Source organism: Manis pentadactyla, chromosome 4 (assembly GCF_030020395.1).
Source record: "Manis pentadactyla isolate mManPen7 chromosome 4, mManPen7.hap1, whole genome shotgun sequence".
Classification (NCBI taxonomy): Eukaryota; Metazoa; Chordata; class Mammalia; order Pholidota; family Manidae; genus Manis; species Manis pentadactyla.
The window spans coordinates 139,127,776-139,145,053 of record NC_080022.1 but is presented as its reverse complement, the minus strand read 5'-3'; the positions used below and the strand labels follow the sequence as shown (position 1 = coordinate 139,145,053).

The 17,278-nt window shown below is 55.1% G+C and overlaps 1 protein-coding gene across 3 annotated transcripts in view; it reads right to left on the bottom strand.

The window, feature by feature from the left end:
* Positions 1 to 9,594, bottom strand: part of TRPV3 (transient receptor potential cation channel subfamily V member 3) — a 33,929-nt gene extending 24,335 nt beyond the window's left edge. For 2 of the 3 annotated variants that reach the window (XM_036887470.2, XM_036887473.2), the window contains exons 1-4: positions 9,441 to 9,594; positions 6,981 to 7,101; positions 773 to 877; positions 575 to 661 (exon numbers count right to left, since the gene is read on the bottom strand). In XM_036887470.2, the coding sequence (XP_036743365.1) occupies positions 575 to 661; positions 773 to 877; positions 6,981 to 7,099 (311 nt within the window). In that variant the 5' untranslated portion in view covers positions 7,100 to 7,101; positions 9,441 to 9,594. Of the gene's footprint in view, positions 1 to 574; positions 662 to 772; positions 878 to 5,159; positions 6,955 to 6,980; positions 7,102 to 9,440 lie in introns of those variants that run through there. The other variant, XM_057501038.1, reaches the window with a different exon arrangement.
* Positions 9,595 to 17,278: the final 7,684 nt, after the last annotated feature.

The window sequence follows — 17,278 nt, the reverse complement described above, 5'->3', positions numbered from 1 at the left end:
CCAGTGCCTGAAATGCCCTCTGTGAGTGCCCCAGGCCCCGGCATCCGGGCTGCCCTGTGCAGGCCCCCCTTCTAATCCAAATGCAACCACAGTTTATCAAAACATATATTTGGATACACACAGTAATGACCAGGAAGGCTCTGTGCCTGTTAGTAGTGATTAACTCAAAAGCATGGGATTAAGGGAAGGGAAATCCCACTTTCACATGCTGGGGTGTTTGGATTTTTAAAAATCTCTCTCTGCCTGCCCCCACTGTGTGCCTACAAAATACATATTGATGTTTCATGGTCTATAGGCACATATTTCTAATTCACATATATGGTATTGTGTTATGGTTCTCATTCTGCTATATACTGTCTGAATGTTTTATAATGAATAGGTAATACTTTTACAGTTTGTAAAATGTAAAACTCCCTTCCCCAAGAAAATTCACACACTGCACAGCCTCAGGCCTATGCGTTTGTCCCAACCCCCAGGCCTAGAAGAATCTTTGTCTTTCCTGCAAGGCCACAGTGCCTGTGCGTCTGGCACCTGCCGGTGGGCACAGTGGTGGGTGGGGAGGGGCGAGTCTTACCTGGAGCTGTTAGGGCTGGAGGGGGTCTCTGTCACATCGTCCTGAGGAGACTGTGGGGAGTCCATGTCATCTCCGTTGCCAGAGAGGCTGGTGGGCATGGGGAGGGAAGAGAGAGGGACAGGTTTTCAAATGCACAGTGGTACCCTGGAGGGGAGGGCTGGGCCAGGGCAGGGGCTGGGGGCCCTGTTCCACACTCACCACTGCCGGATGTTGGAGTCCATAGGCTTGGAGAAGATGGGGGGAGAGGTCTTGGTGACAGTGGGGTTGGGCTCGAACCCTTCTATCTCCAGGAAGAAGTGTGCACTGTAGGAACACCCCAGCACAGCCGTCAGAGCTGGGGCAGGGCTGGTGCACCCGTGGGCCCTGCAGCCCTGCTACTGAGGGCGCCCCCCCACAGAGAGCACTGGCTCTCGGCCAGCTCTGTTCAGGCCTCCCTCTCACAGGGCCTCCCCCATCCCTCACAGCCGCCTTTAGGGGGCGGGGAGGGGCAGTCACTGTCATTATCATCCACACTTCACTGGCGGGCATGTGGAGGCCCGAGGTCACACAGCAGAGAGGTGGCAAAGCCTGGATTCAAAGCTGAGTCTGCAGTGACTCATCACTAGAAATACCCAGTAGGAACCTAGGGGTGGCCTGACACCTGAGGGCAGTTTTCCTGTCTGCAGCTGCCTCCAGGTGTAAAGGACTCACCAGAGATGGGGAACAGAGGATGGGAGCTACAATCCCCTATTAGCCCCGCAACTGCCCTCTGAACTCAGGCCTGAAGCAACGGCCCTTCAGGGGGAGGTCCCTGGAGGATGACATCTATACCTGGCTCTTGAGGGAAAGGGAGAGGCCAGCGTAAGCTGGCTACTCGGGTGCAGTCCCCAACCAACACTCAGAAAATAGGCTGAGAACAGCCAATCGGGAGCAGGGAGGACCTCAGGGGTCGGGGGCAAGGCTGAGGATCCCTTGTCAGGAAGGAAAGCCCGGCAAACAGTGGAGGTGAGGAGCAGCAGGGGGTGCATGAAGGGCCAGCTTTCCCCTGGCGCTGGGAGAAAGAGGACATGGGCCCAGGGCCTGTGGCCTGGCCAGTCTGCAGGGAAAGGGAGAGACTATGCCTGTGAGAGGCAAGACACACGCCAAGACGTGGTTCTGCCACCAGGCAGGCATGCCCGCACGTGCAGATGCTCGTGCTCTCAGAACCACAGTCCCACTCAGAGGCAAGCCTCCTCATGACCACCAGGATGCTGAGGAGCAGGCTGAGGGTCCGTGGTGGCCACAGCCCCACCCTGCAGCTGCTACAGCAAGAATGCTGGCTCTGGGGCCTGGCCCTGGACAGTGGCCCCGACCAGCAGGCCTCTCTCCTACACACTTTCGTCGTCTGCCTCCTCCCCAGTCCCAGAAGGACCCACATGTGCCCACCCTTCCTCCCCAGACCACAGAGGAACTTCCAAAGTACGGGCCCAGCCATATCAAGTTTGGAAGGGAGGGCAGCAGGGAAGGGATTGTGGCCCCACTCTGCAGATAAAGAAACCAAGGCCCAGACAGAGAAGCAGCCCACCCAAGCTCATCCCCCAGGATAGAAGCCAAGTTGGTGCGAGAACCTGACTCCTGATGCCCAGGCGCATAGTTCACACCATTAGCCAAGCTGCCTCAGATCTGCTTCCAGACAAACCAGCTCCAGAGATTAGCTGCATAGGGAGGTTGCCCAACACAGCCACTTCCCAGGACGGGGCAGGAAGGAGAGAGAGCCAGCCGTTGCCTGGGGGGTTCCTCTCCTCTCCTCTAGGCACAGACAAGCACAGAAGGCTCAGAGCCACTCCAGAAATGATGCACAAATGGGATGGGGGACAGTGGTGGCTGACACACTGACCCTCACCTTCCTGTCCCCTGCCCATCAAGAGGAACCTGCTAACCTGACCTAAAATCAAATCCTTGTTCCCAAAGAGAAGACCAAGTGAAGAATAAACCCCGGAGGCCTGGGCTCTAGTCTGGTTCTGCCTTGCCTCTGTCTCCTGTGTGACCTCAAGTGGTCACTTGCCATCTCTGGGCCAAGTGACCTCACCTAGATGGAGAATGGTTGAGCCAGATGATCCCAAAGGCCTGGACTCTGCAGCCAAGGCAGTCCTGGGGTTGTCCTCCTATGGACTGTCCAGTGAAGTGGGCATCAGAGGTCACCCAGTCTGGTAACCATTCCCTGCACCCCTGCAGTGCCCCAGAACTGACCCCGTACACACACAAAGTTGTCCCTCCCCGTCTGAGCTCCTCAGTAGTGCATTTAGTCAACAAAACTTGTATTGAGCATGTACAATGTGCCAGGCACTGTTCCAGGAGCTGGGGATACAATGGTACCCAAGTGGGCAAAAATGCCTCCCTTTGCGGGACTGTCGCTCTGGAGGGTTGGTCAGAACTGGCCTCAAGGGTCAGACCAGGGCACCGCGCAGGGAGGCCAGTGCTGCACTTGCTCTAGACAACATGCTGTTCTTCAGCTGGCAGCTGCTCCGGGGCACGAGCTACAGCTGCACTGCTTTTATTCTCCAGAACCCAACACTGGTCCTGACGCTCAGAAGCCCTAACTGAATAGACGAGTGGAAGACAGACAGGGAATGAGTGAATGATAAACAAAAGGAAGGAAAATAACTGGTCATATAAATGAAAGAGGAGTAGATGATTGAAAAAGATGGATAGATGAGGGATGGAAGGAGGAAGGAAGGAAACGTGGATGGATGGAGGCATGGATGGATGCATGGAAGGATGGATGGGCACGCAGAGGGCTGGATGGATGAGGAATGAGTAGGTGGGTGGGTGGATAGGTGGACAGATGGAGGGATCAGTGGACTGGACCAATAAGCAGGAGGCCAACACTACCGTGAACTGTAAATACTGTTGGGAGGTCACATCCCGCTCCCAGGTGGGCTCTCTGTTTCCCAGTGCCTTCGCCTCGCCTCAGTCTGAACAAGAAGCTGGGGAAAGGGTCCTTTTTTCTCCTCCACTTCCTCTCCTTCTCAAGACTTCCTCCCGGAACCCAAGAATGGCCCAGGAAACCAGATCATGAGAGCATCTCTCCACTCCAGGCGTGGAGACGGAAAGCCTGGGGGAAAGGAAGAAGCATTTCCTCACCTCACCGTGAAGTGTCCTCACGCGTGCTGAGGGATGGAGCCGAGCCACCAGGAGGGCTTACTCATCGGTTCACTCACCCCTCCTCTCCTTGTCTTGCCTGTTTCTTCACTGACTCACCCGCTTACTCACAACTACTATGTTCTCTATAGGAAACTTGGGGTGCAGGGTGGGAGGAGATGTCCCTGTCCTCAGAGATCTCAGCCAGAGCTAAGCCATAACCCCAGTAACCACCGTGACCTCTTCAACGAGGAGCTGGGCTGTGGAAGCTCAGGGGAAGAGAAGGTTCTTCCACTGGAGGACAGGGACCAGGGAAGGCTCTGTGCTCTGTTGGGCTGGGACTTGGTCTGTCTTGACTCAGCCCTGTGGTTTGGTAAAAGCCCTGGAAGCAGAGAGAACAGCAGGACGAGGTCCCTGTGGCAGACAGGAGCAGGGTGCGGGGGCTATGTCTGAGGAAAGAAGTCTTTGGTGGCTGGGAAGGAGAGTGGTGAGAACCAGGCTGGAAATATTCCTGACCATGGGCAAGGACCCAGTTCCTGGGCAGAGAGATACCAGAGCGCGAGGGCCCATCCCACACCTGCCCTATTTGCCGTTGCACACGCCACATCTCACATCTCACGGCCAGCACAAGCAGAGGGCAAGGTCTCAGCCATGTGACATCCTGGTTCCTGACCCACAGCAGATGCTATTTTTTTGTTTATTTCTATCTTTGATTCAGACCAAAGGGCACCACCACCAAAGGGTGTTGTTAACTCAGGTGCACAGAGGGCTCCACACCATTTCTCCTGCATTTCTGTCCCTCTGAAGACAAAGAATCCCAGGGCTGAGAAGGGCTCTGTGTGACCAGCTTCAGAGCAAGGAATGCGCGGGTGCTCCGAGCTCCCCAAGGCCAGCCTCCACGCCTTCACTGCCAGAGTGGCCAGCCCCACTGGCCCGGTGCCTTGCCCAGAGCCCAGTGAGGAGGCCACCGTGGCAGCTACGCACACAAGGTGACATGGTGGTTCAGGAAAAGCTCTAGGTCCAAAAGTCTCTCCCCACCTAGACTTCCCGATGCTTTCAATCCCACCCTTAGTAACGTTTCCTTAGCAATCAGAACTGCCTTCTTTATTTACATGTAATTTTTTCTTTTCTTTTCTTTGTTTCTCTCTAGGCCTGAGTCCTATACTCAGTTCTGAGGGAGCTGCCCAAACCTTCAGGGTATCGGGGGAAGTAAGTGCATGAGGGCCCTCAACACTCCCTTGGGGAGGAAAAGAGGCCACCGTTTATGGGACAAAGGTCACACCTCTTACCCCCTGGCCTCGGCTGTGGAAGGCCTTGAGCAGGGATGGACTCAGAAAGGAAGCTCAGCTGTGGGAAGAACCTGGGACTGTCCTGGAACACTGTCCCCAGTCTCTCCCTGAGGTCCAATGATGAGAGGGAGGGGAAAGGGGGAAGTGAGACAAGAGGGTGGTGTTTGGTGGCTTCCCAGAGACATCTCTGCCCTTACCCAAACACGCAAGCCCACGCAGCCCCATGGTCCCAGCGGTACCAGTCTGATCTCCACGGGCATCCACCTCCTGCACTCCAGGAAAGAACCTCCACCTAGATGTCCTTCAGGCTCCTCTCAGCCAACATTTCACACCTGAAATTGGCTTGTTCCTCCTAACTTTGCACCTTCTCCGCTGATGTCCCCATGTCAGAGATGGCCCTGTCATCCCTCCAGGTTTCCCCACCAGACAAAGGCAGTGTCTCCTGGTCCTCCCTCTTCCTCCCCACCCACAGCTGATCTGCAGACTGCATGATGTTAACACGTCTCTGGTCCAGCCCCTCTTCTGCATCCATGGCCACCCAGGCTCAGACCTCACCACCTGTCATCTAGGCTTTCTTTCCAAGAGCCTTCCTGCCATCTCCCTGTCCCCAGCCTCCCTCCAATCCATCATCCACACACATCACCCAGAGTAGGCTTTCCAAAATACAAACCTCGCCATGCCCTCCGTCTCACACAAAATCCCTCTATGGCTCCCCACTGCCCTCAGGTTTGTCCAAATTCCTTAGCCAATATCCAAGACCCAGGCCCAGTGGGACTCATGTTCCCAAATATTCCTCTCTCCACCCAGCACTTCAGCTACACAGTCCCTCACTGGTCCCTGCCCGAGACTTTGCTCAGGATGCCCTTTCCCTTCCTCTCCACCTACCATGTTCCACTCCGACACCATCTTCTCCAGGAAGAGCCCCAAGACTACCCACGGGACCAGAATGACCTGCCCCTCCTTGGGCCCAGTCCTCCTGGCTCACCCTTTCTAAGGCATTTCCCACATTCTTCTTGGGACCCTTCTTACCCGACTATGAGCAGAGGTGGGCATTCTTTCCTTCTGTGCCCAGTCTCCCCATCCTCACCCCGGTGCACAGAAGACCCCAACGATCATTGCTCAAACCAACATACAGAAGGGAAAGCATCAAGCCCACCTCTGGTCCAAGGGGGGACCTGGGATAGTCAGAGGAGGCAGGACAAATGGGCCAACCTAGATCTGGGGCCCACCTGGGTCCAGCGGAAGCACAGCCTAGAGGGAGAAGGGGCACTCAGGTTTGAGGGGCACCAAGTCGGCTGAAGGGGCAGAGGAACTGCAGCGGAGGTGGCACGGGGGCCTAGGTTTGACCTTGGAGGAGAACTTCCCCTGCTCCCACCTCCTTGTGTTCCCAGCTGGGAAGTGGTCCCTGGCCAGTTCCCAGGGGTCCTGTGGAGTGACAGTGACCATGATAAAGATGACACTCAGGGGAACAAAAACACCCTAGTTGCTGACACACACCAAGCACTGACCGCTGCCAGGCTTTGTGCTGAGCCCCAGCTGGTGCGATCCCAGCCGACTATCATCCTGGAAGCTGGTGCCACTGCTGGTGCCTCCACTGCACAGGCGGGGTTCAAGAGCTTGAATAATCTGACTGAGCACACAGTGGACATGAGAGCCACAGGTCTCTGTGAAAAATGTCCTCAACCACGTGTCCAGGCTACCTGGAATTTCCACCCACCTTTTTGCTCCTTGTCTCAAGGATGGCTCCAGCCTTCCTAAATATTGCCTGCATCAGTATCCCCTGACCCCTTCAGGGAGGCCCCCTACCTATTCCAGTGGTCCAGAGCTCCCCAGCTCAGCTCCCCAAGTGTGCAGCACTGTTCCCCCATCATCCCCCCAGTTAAACCTAGTTGGGCACCAGGCCATCCCGGAGACTGAGAGTGGGATCCACCCCCGACAAGGGGCCCCAGAGGGTGGGGGCCAGGAGCCCCGCTGCATGCTCCCTGCACAGCACCCAGGCCCACGCCTGCCAGTCCTACCTCTTCTTGGTGGGGGTGATCTCGGCCGGCCTCTTCTCGGGCAGGACAGCAGGGTTCCCACCGGGGATGGCCCCTCTTCTGCCCATGAGGGGCACCATCTCCTTGGTGTGGATATTCATGGCTAGGACACAATCACAGCACAGATGCTCAGGTTGAAGGGGCCTTCAGACCCCCATGTGTCCCCTTCTCACACCCCCTAGGACAGGGAGCTCACTCTTTACCTTCCCAGACCACCAACCCTTCTCAGGGACAGGATGATTCTCCCTGAAGCTTCTCCTGCTCCCTGCTTCAGCACCTCCGTACCTTTGGGTCCTTGGCCAGCCCAGCAGGGCTCTCAGGCAGAGACCACCAGCCCTTGGTTTTTTTTAAGAGATCATCTCCAGCCCCACCAATCCCCAGGTGGACTCCTGAGAATTAGCTCAGCTTTTTCAATATCCCTCTCAGATTTTGTGTTCAGAGGCCTTATCAACAGAGCGGGACTGTCACCTCCTTTGCTCTAGATGCTATGCTCCTAGTAACACAGCCTCAGACCCCTCTGGTATTTTGGATTTCTCAGAACCCTGTTGGTCTCTGCAACTAACACACTGATCGTCTCTGTCTCACCCACCCAAGCTGAGTGCAACCAGCCTTGTGGCAGTCTCTCCATCAGACTCCCTGCTCAGCTGGTGGGAGCAGTAGAGCCCACTCCCCAGGGCACAGGCAGCAGCCCCTCAGACCTGCTTTATTGATGCTCAGTACAGATTGGCCCCCATGCTGGGCTCAGAGGCAGATGCTGGGAAGGGGCCCTTGGAGGTTTCTGTGTAGAGGAAGGGCAGTCCAGAGGGACATGCTGAGCAAAGACCAGGGGACCAGAAAGCTCAGTGGTAGGAGCTGGTTTGCCTGGAGAGCCCAGGGAGTTCGAGGGGACCACAGGAGTGAGAGGTTTAGTAGTAGTTTGGGCCATGTTGTGAGGGCCTGAGACACCAATTTGCAGTTGTAGCTGATCACGAGGGCAATGGGGGCGTGGGAGGGCGCCAGGTGACAGAGGAGACCGCCACAGCAGAGAAAGCAGACTGAACGGGAGCTGGGGGAGAGCAGGGCCGGGGGGAGGCTGCTCTGCGGGCCACTGGGATGGGGGAGAGTCGGCGCCTACATGGGATGAGACGGACGGGGGCAGGACAGGAGGCGACTCCAGTTAATGGGGGTATTCTCAGCTTCAGCATCCCTCAGGGAGCCCCTCGGGGTCATGGGGGTGGGGAAGGGGGACAGATTTCTGTACAAATAGCCCAGCTGGGTAGGATGCAGCTGGGGTCATTGGTGATCTTGGCCCAAATAGGAAAGCTTCCTGGAGGAAGTGGCCGGAACAAGTTGTCATCAGACTGGAATGAGGTTTGGACATGGGACAGGCCCCCTCCCCAGAAGTGAGCAGCCCTGGGGGAAGAGAAGAGGAGTCATGGGGTGGGGGGACTGGTCCTGGTGCACAGACCCCTTGAGGCCAGAGCCTCGAGGCCAGACAGGTGGAGCGTCCCAACTGAGAATCATCAGCACACAGGTCCCTGCCCATAGCCACCACCACAGGAGGAGGGCGGGTGGCCTTTACCACCCTCCCCAGCCCCAGTGGCCTGTGGACAGATGGGGCTGAGCCAACATGCTGGAGAGGCATGGAGGGCTCGCCTCTTAGCTTTCCTTGGACCTCGGTTTTCCCTCCTGAGAAATGGGCCAGATGGTCCCCAAGGACTCTACAGCTAGCTCTACCTCATGAGAGCTGGTTACAGCTTCCTACCTACCCCAGACCCACGAATGTAGGACAGTCCTGGGCAGGTGGGGCAGGAGAAGGTCAGGAAAACTCTGGACTGGGGCTGCAGCAGCTATGATCAGCTCCCTGAGTCACCCCATAAACCCGTGTCCTCACCTCCTGGGCCCTCTCACTGCCTGGGCCCTCCCTCCCTCTGGGATTGGGTTTCCTCACCTGGGAAGTACCTCCCAAGCCCTGACACTGACCGGAAGGGCCTTTCCTGGGAGATGGACCGGGCCCGGGGGCCACAGGGAGCCCCACTGGATGCTGGCGCAGCACCTGTGAGAGTGGAGCCCTGTCCTTCTCAAGCTGACAGGCCACCTCGTCTCATCGTAAACTGCGGTCACACTCCTGCCCAGCACAGCCACATCCCCAGGGCCAGCTGGGGAGACACCAGCCTCTCCTCTTCCCCTCAGCAGCTGTGAGCATTCGCCCTCTCCAAGATCCCCAAACCTCAAGGGATGGTTCCCGGGTCTGTCAGAACCTGTGCTCCAGCACACTCCCTGCGGCCCAGAGCTCATGTCTAGCTTTGTTTCCCTTGCTGGAGCTCCAAGTGCCCTCCCAGCCCTCCCCAGAAGCCTGTCGGCAAAGGTCCAAACATGGCCTAGAGGACACCCCACAGGTCCTTGCTCTGGGCTCCCCCATGGCTTTAGGGGCCCCTGCTGCCTTGTGCAGTAAGGACTCACCTGGTGAGGTCCAGCAGGCAGTGGCTGCCCTTGCTCTAAGACCACTGCATGTCCCTGGCCCAAGGCCCCCCCACGGGACTGTGGCTGAGGCAGCGGGTGGCTCTCATTATAGAGACGGATGGCTGGAATGAGGCGTCGGAGGCAGAACTGGCTGGGCCACCTGTCCTTGGTACCAGGCAGGCCACGCCCACCAGCCACAGCTGTGGCACCTGCCCACCCACGCACCCTGAGTCACCCCTGCACCCACACAGCAGCCTCACCGCCCCTGGGCAGGGCAGGGGAGGCAGTTAGTGCCAAGGCTGAAGTTCTGGTCCCAGCTCATCCCTTTCTTGTATCTGATGCTTCCCATCACAAGCCTCAGTTTCCCTAGCTGGGAAATCCAAATTCTAATACCTGCTTCCCAAGGATGCCGTGAGGCATCAGAGAGATCATGAATGGTCAAGTGCCCTGCCCTGACCCTGGGAGGCGAGGCCACAGCTGAGGGCTGCCCTGGCTGACCCCAAGGTGGCCAGCCCCAAGACTTATTGTCCATCCTTCAAAGTCTGAGGTCAGATTCCCTCAGAGACAGAGGAAGTCACCATTCAAAGCTCCCTACCAGAAATGACGCACTCAAACTTTAGTGTCAGACAGCCTCACCCCTTTCTGGATGTATGACATTGGGCAAGTCATTTCTCCCAGCCCATTTCCCATCTGTGAAATGTGTTTCATAAATTCACCTTGCAGAGTCTCTGTGGGGCATAAATGAGAGAACATATAGAAAGGACTAGAATAAGTTCTGGAGCACAGAAAGAATTCAATAAATGGTGACAGCTATTAACTATTATTGTTTTTCTCATGACCAGCAACCAGCTGGCCATCTGCATCCTGGCCAGAGCATCAGGGGAAGACCGTGGCCCTCCCTCCGGGCACAGGCCACAGCTGTGAAGGGGGTGGAACAGGGCTGGGGCCGCCCTGCCCGACTCCTCGTCACTCAGGAATTGCACATGTGTTCCCTCCAGCAAGACAGGACTGGGACAGAACAGGAAGTCTCTGCTGACAGGGATGGTCCCCGTGACCGACACAGCAGGGATTTTCCCAGCTGCCATCCGGGGCAAGGCTCTCAGTGCCTCCTCACCCCAACCTGCCTTCTGACCATGGGACCGCAGCCCCTTGGCCAGTCAGGGGCAGAAAACCTGGTTCATAGCCAACAGCCTTCGGGTATGGGGTGCACCAGGGGCTGCTTTTGCAGTTTAAGTAAAGGGGGTCCCAAAGTTCCCACACACACAATTCAGAATCTCATCACCGCTTGGAACTCCCCCATGAAAGCCAGATCCTGGACCAAGCATAGTCCTCCCTCTATTATTCAATTAATTGCCCCTCCTGACTCAGCCCCTGGCTTGCTTCTGGGTGCCTCCAAACCCTGGAGGTGAGGCTGTTGCCAAGTTTCAGTGTTTACCTTTTGCCTGGTGTTAGCACTTTTTCGCAAAGGCCGGGATTAGAGCTGCTTTAAAAAGCCCCTGTCCCTGACCCAGTGGTACACATTTGCCCAGCAAGGAGTAAGGGGAGGCCCTCTGTTGTGTGTGAGAGCCGGGACCAGGTCGCCGACCGAGTCAGAGCCACTGCCCTCCAGCCCCGCCCCAAACACAGGGACGCGGCAGCTCCTGCCCGCAGGCTGGTCCACAGCCCACCCCACCTCATCCACCACACTGTGCGAGCCCACGGGGAGACAGGGCAGGGAAGCAAGGGGCCGGGTGGGATGCAGAACTGGAGACAGTGGTCTCCCCCTCAGAGGGACTGGGTCAGGGAAGAACCATAACCCCACCGGCAGGTTGTAAGGACGGAAAGGACTAAGGTCACCAAGGAGGGAGGAAGACCCCCTAATGGGGAGGGGGAAGATGGGTCCAGGGAAAAGGAGCATTCGGGCTGGACTTGGGAGGGAGGAAAGACAGTCTTCACAGGGGGCGCCACAGGATCAGGGGTGTGGAAGCAGGAGACTCCAGCATGGCTAAGGAGTGGTGACAACCTGGGCAACATGAGAACTTGGTGGGGTATCAGAGAGGGGCTCCAAGTCAGGCTGAGGGCACAGAGTGGTCCCAAGCCACTAGACCAACACTGACCCCTTAGTCATAAAGGGCTGTGCTGGTCCAGCCATATGGGGCCCATGTATAGGGCTCTGTTTGAGATGCTGCCACCAGGGTGGTCAGGCAGGGACTGACCCAGCTGAGCTGAGCCAGCACCTCGAGCCAAAAGCAGTTCCCCTACCCTTCTAGACCCCAGGCCACTGCCTGCCTGTGTTTGGGGCCCACACAGCACAGTGGCAGGAGCAGAAGCTGGGGGTCCTGCCTCCTTCCACCAAGTCTGGAGCCCCACAAAACCCAGCACTGCCCGCTCAGCCTCAGCTGCCACACGGTGACCTTTAGTGCTCATTCGCAGCTGCCCCAATGCCTGGGAGCTGGGAAGGATGACCAAGCTGCCCTCCACAGTCCAGCCCCTCAACCATGCTGGGCCCACCCTTCCTCTGAGACCTCAGCAATTTCTCTGCCAGTGGATGCAACAAGCAGAGCCTAAAGATGTGCGGTCCCAGGAGGGACCCTTCAAACTCGCCATGTGTGTGGACCAAACAAGGGGAGACGGGGCCAGGTGCAGGCAGCCAGAGGGAAAGGGCAGCCTCTGAATAGCCCTGCCCAGCCCCCACTCTCCAGAGGCCTGACTCTCAGGCCAGCATATCTGACATGTGCCCCCATCTGAGATAGGTCAGAGCCGGAGCGTCTGGCTGCCATGCCTGTCTGCTGTGGACTGTGAAATGCCCCATGGAGGACACACCAGCCCAACCCTCCCCCATCCCCATGCAGCCCACGCCCTGCTGACATCAGGCTCTGGTGACAGGTGTACAAGTTCTGCCCACCCAAGAGTGGTAGGGAGAGAAGGGTCTCGGAGGGGTGGAGACAGTCAGGGATGGGCCCACCCCTTGGTCAACTCTGGAAAATGCCCCACTTAGTATAGTGAGGCGGGAGGGGCACAGCTGAGCTCCATCAGCAGCCTCAGGCCTGAGAAGATCTAGCCTGACGGTGGGCAGGAGAGGGTCCATCTGCATCCTGGCAGGCCCCCACTGTCCCTGGGCTAGGAGAACAGCACAGCCTCCCCACTGGGGATTCTGGGTTGTGGCTCTCCTGCCTCCAGGTGATGGAGGAAGGAACATGGGGACAGAAAAGGACAGAGAACAGCAGCAAATACAAAAGGGAAAAGAACAGGCTAGTTGCAGGCATGTCCTTTAAACAACCCAGGTTGACACAAAAGGTTGTGGTCATTCATTTTACAAAAGATTGCCACAAGATTCTCTCCAGCCCTAAGTTCAAAAGTTGATCCAATTTGCAGAGACTTCTTCTAAGGAAGGTGATGGTCCCAGGCTCAAAACAGGAAGCGAGAAGACCTCGCATCTCCCTTCTGACCCTGGGATGGGCATGCGCCATGGTGAAGCTCCAGGCTCTGGAGTCAGACTGCCTGGGTCCCATTCACTGGATGTGAAGCTTTACAAACTGTCCTAGCCTCAGTCTTCTTGTCTGTAAGATGGAGTTGATGAGAGCGGCCCATGGGAAACTTGCAGGATAACAAACTTCAAGCACTTTGCATGAACCCTCGATACATTCTGGCCGGCAATACAAACACTCAGTATGTTCCTCTAGGTTCATTTGCTGTGCTCTGGCCACGGCTCACTTCACACCTGGCTACCTGGTCAACCAACCCCTGGACTCCTCTGCAGGCCCTCGTATGTGGAGCAGATGCGACACTGGAGAACAGGGACGAAGGGACCCAGTGTTCCCTCCAGATGAACCTCTCACCGTACCGCTGAAGCCCCAGCCCCAGCTAACGTTCTCCATCCTCTCAGGAACCAACACCCAACAATTCTGTGACTGCAGCTCCCTGCACACTCCACAGACATTGAGACACCCCACCAGTGCCTGGGACATCTCTTCCAGATTGTTGTTTCTTGAGGTCTATTTCAGAAGGCAGGGGACAAACTCTTCTGTAAAGGGCCAGACAGTAAATACTTTAGGGTTTGAAGGTTACTTAGTCTCTGTTACAACTCTTCAACTCTGCTCTGTAGTGTGAAATTAGACAGTATGGAAATGAATAGCCAGGCTGTGTTCCAAAGGTCTGTTTACAAAAACAGGCGGCAGGCTGGATTTGGCCTGCAGCCCACAGTCTGCTGAGGCAGATGTGTGCATGAAGTATGAAGACACAGGCCATCACCCACAGCTAACAACTAAAAGTAATCAGTCTCCTAGCCATATGGGATGGTACACACACACATACACACAGACCACACAGAGCCAACTAGCTATGCCAGCCCCAGTGACTGGCACAAAGTCCACATTTGATACAATATTTATTTATTTACTTATTTATTTATTTAGCTGATGAACTGACAGGATGGATGGAGGTGGAAGTGCATACCTCTGTAGGGGAGCAAGACTAAGGTCACTACAAATGAAAGGTCACTTGAAAGATTCTTGCCATGTGGCTTTGGGATGTAGGTTTTGTACTTTATCTGAATGGCAAAGAGCTAATATTTTTGGAACTGTGAGGTGTCACCTGGAATGATGAAGTCACTCTGGGAAAACTGGATTCTGGCAGAGCTGGGCATGAGGCCAGCTTAGTCTACTTTCTCTGAGGAGTAGATGACATCACCCCCCAGACCACTCTGAACAGGGAGGTTATTAAGCACAACAGAGAAGAAAGTCTTCAGCATTTTACATCAAAGGAAGTGTTTTGTTTTAAAAGGTGTTTTCTTAGGCCTCGTTTACTTTTATTCCCAGGAATAGAAAATAGAAATAAATAGGGGCATTGCATATGTCCACAGAGAGATTTGTCATTTACAATATTTAATAGTCAGTAAAAACGTGAAAGCAAAACCCTATTCCTGTTAGGAGAGTCAGTCGGGGACAGTGGAGGCCGGATGATCACCTCATCCCACGCACCCAGCTATGCTCCCCACAACTCGCCCAGTGCAGTCTAGGAAAGCATCTGGGCAGGTGCAGACCAGGCCAGGCTGCTGAGAGCACCCTGGGGGGATCCCTGCACAGCCCCCCGGTAGCAGTGGGTTATCCTAAAGCCCAACAGCATTGAGAGCAGCCTGTGGGGGTCCCTTACTTCTCCCCTAACACAGCAGGGTCCTTGAAGTTGTCAGCATCTTCCGGCTTGAGGGACCCTGCAAAGTGCCTCAGGTGAGCTTCCTCGGACTGGGTGGTATGCCTTTCTCGAGTACTTGCATCTCTTAAAAGGGGAAGAGCAAAGTTCTTCCAGTTTCTCCCTGAAACTGAAGGATAACTATCATTACTGCCTTGGATGCCGCACAGCTAGAATAAGCACGTGTTTGTTAGCCTTGCCAATCTCCAGCTGAAAGGGGGCCTGATGCCAGTGATCCCCGAGGCACGCGCATTTCCATTCCCTCACCTGCCAAAGGGGCCTCGTCCACTCTAGGAGCTCCCCAATGCTGCTCCTTCACCCTGACTTGCTTGTGGTCTCATGAGAATCCATCACTTGCCTCTCTAAGCCTCTATTTCCTCCCTGCCCACGTGGGAAGGAGAGCAAGTCTCCACCAAGCAGGGCTGGGACCTGCCCTGTGAGTGGCTCCACACCAGGGCAGCTGTAGGGTGATGATTCAGTACTTGGAGACCAGGCCTCACCAGGGCAGAGCATACTGGGACCAATGCCACGGAAGCCATGGTGACACTGAGCCTCAAATGGGGTTCTCACGTGTGGCCTAGAATCCCAGGAAGCTCCTGAGGACCCAGGTGTCACCCCCATGGCCACCTCCAGCCCCCAGGCCCCTCAGAGACATGACAGCCAAGAGGGTAAGATATACAGTCCCTCCTTCCACTTGCCAGCACCTTGGTCAGCCAAGCCCTCTGGTTGGCCACCTTGAGCGTGATGTCTCTTGAGAAGCAGCATACATTCATACCACCTATCCTCAGGCCACAGTTCAGGCCCCTGGGCTGGTATTCAACACTGGCCACATCTCAAAGGCATCAGGAACCTGGGAAGCTGGGCCCATCATGATGCTACTGCTGAACTCTCCAGGTCCTACTGTCTCCCCCAGGCCCACAGGCTGATACTGGCCTGTCCCCCAACCACAGGCAGATGCCAAGCACCAACTGCTGAAGGAGAATCCCTCAGGAAACCTAGCATAAATTCCAGGCTCCATGGGGAGACAGGCCAGGTGCTCGTGGGGACACCAACTTCTGTCTGGCTGGGTGGTAGCAGTGCCTGGTCTCGGAGATTGTGGCCCAGCTCCAGCTCCAGGGCCCTCAAAGGAGGTATGGGGTTCCCAGTGCCCACTTGCCCCAGTCCTGATGCCAAGGCCCCTTCATGTGCTTTCCCTAGCTCACTTCCTCCCCTGGCCTTTCTCTCATGCATGCTCTGACCCCTTCCCAACCACACAAACTATGGATATAGGAGAGTTCCTTGTTATCTGAATTACCTACCTATTCATTACTGGAGTTTCCACTGTTACAGAGTTGTATAGGAAAGCAAAATGCTCAGCAAACGTTCCCTAATTAATTATAAGTGTGAAATTAGGAAACCTGTAACCTTCTCTTATCCCTACCCCAAGTAACATGAATACATGTTGCCACTAGGTTAATGTCTTTATTAATATCACAGTGAATGTGCAATGTTGTAAAGCGCTCACAATGTCATGCAAACAATGCAAGTCAACTGCAAAGTGAAACAGCAAACCTTGTAAAAGATGTGGGGCTTTGTGAAATCAATAAGTGATGGGAAACTGCTCAAAATCACATGCAAGGCCATCTTTGAATGGCTCTGTGGCAAAGGCAGACCAGTCAACCATTGAAGAATAATTAGTAAGTAGTATGACGTGATACAGGGAGCACTTCTAATTACAGGATTGTCAGAGGCTCCTGGGAAAACTGGGGAAGCCCTTGAGTAGCTTTCCAAAAGCAAACCTCTTGATAAAACAAATTTCTACTTCCAGCTCTGGTAGTGTATCTAATACTGAGCTAGCCATCCTGCTGTAAACAACCATAAAACCAAGTAAAATACAGGCACAAATGTTTTCAGGCATAGGACAACAGACTGAAACACTGCAATTCCTGAGAGAAGTGAAATTCACAAGGTTAGCCCCATGACTGCCGATATTTTGTTTAGGGACAGTCTCTCTCACTACAGTGCAGTAAGCTGGAGTCCAAGCACAGCATGCAAGTGTCTCTGAGCTAAGGAAGAAGAGATCAGAGTTCTGGGCAGCTGAAGCAGCTAGACTCTGTGGGGCAGGGCCCAGGGGAAAAGGAAGAAGTTAGCTGTTGGGGTAGAGGTCCAGAAGTCTTTGGAGTGGGGTCCCCCCAAGTCCTTGCCTGAAAGCTGGGCTACCCTCGAACAGAGTGAGAGTGCATGAAGCTTAACACAAAGTGGCCACAATGGGGTTGAAAGTGGGACAGTGAGCTATACTGAGGGATACTCGAGGTCCAGCTGAGCCAAGTGGAATGACTTCCTTAACACTCTTTTTCTACTCTGAGGATCAAGATAATACTAGAAATGCCCTATATACCCTACATGCCCTAGAGTAAGGTATGCTCAAGAACCACCCTAACAAAATCTAAGCCTAAAACCAAGCCCTGGTAAGATCCTCATCTTGAGGTTGAGTCCTACAAGTTTAATGGGATTGGCAAATACCTTGGCATTTCCACAGATCTACCACAATAAAGGTTAAAACTAAGCCTACACAAGTTCAAGGTGATTCATCAGTAACTGAACTGCCAACTAGAACAGAAATTCAATCCAGAGTCTCTACACAATATTATCCACAATGCCCAGTATGCAGTTAAAGTAACTAGATATGCAAA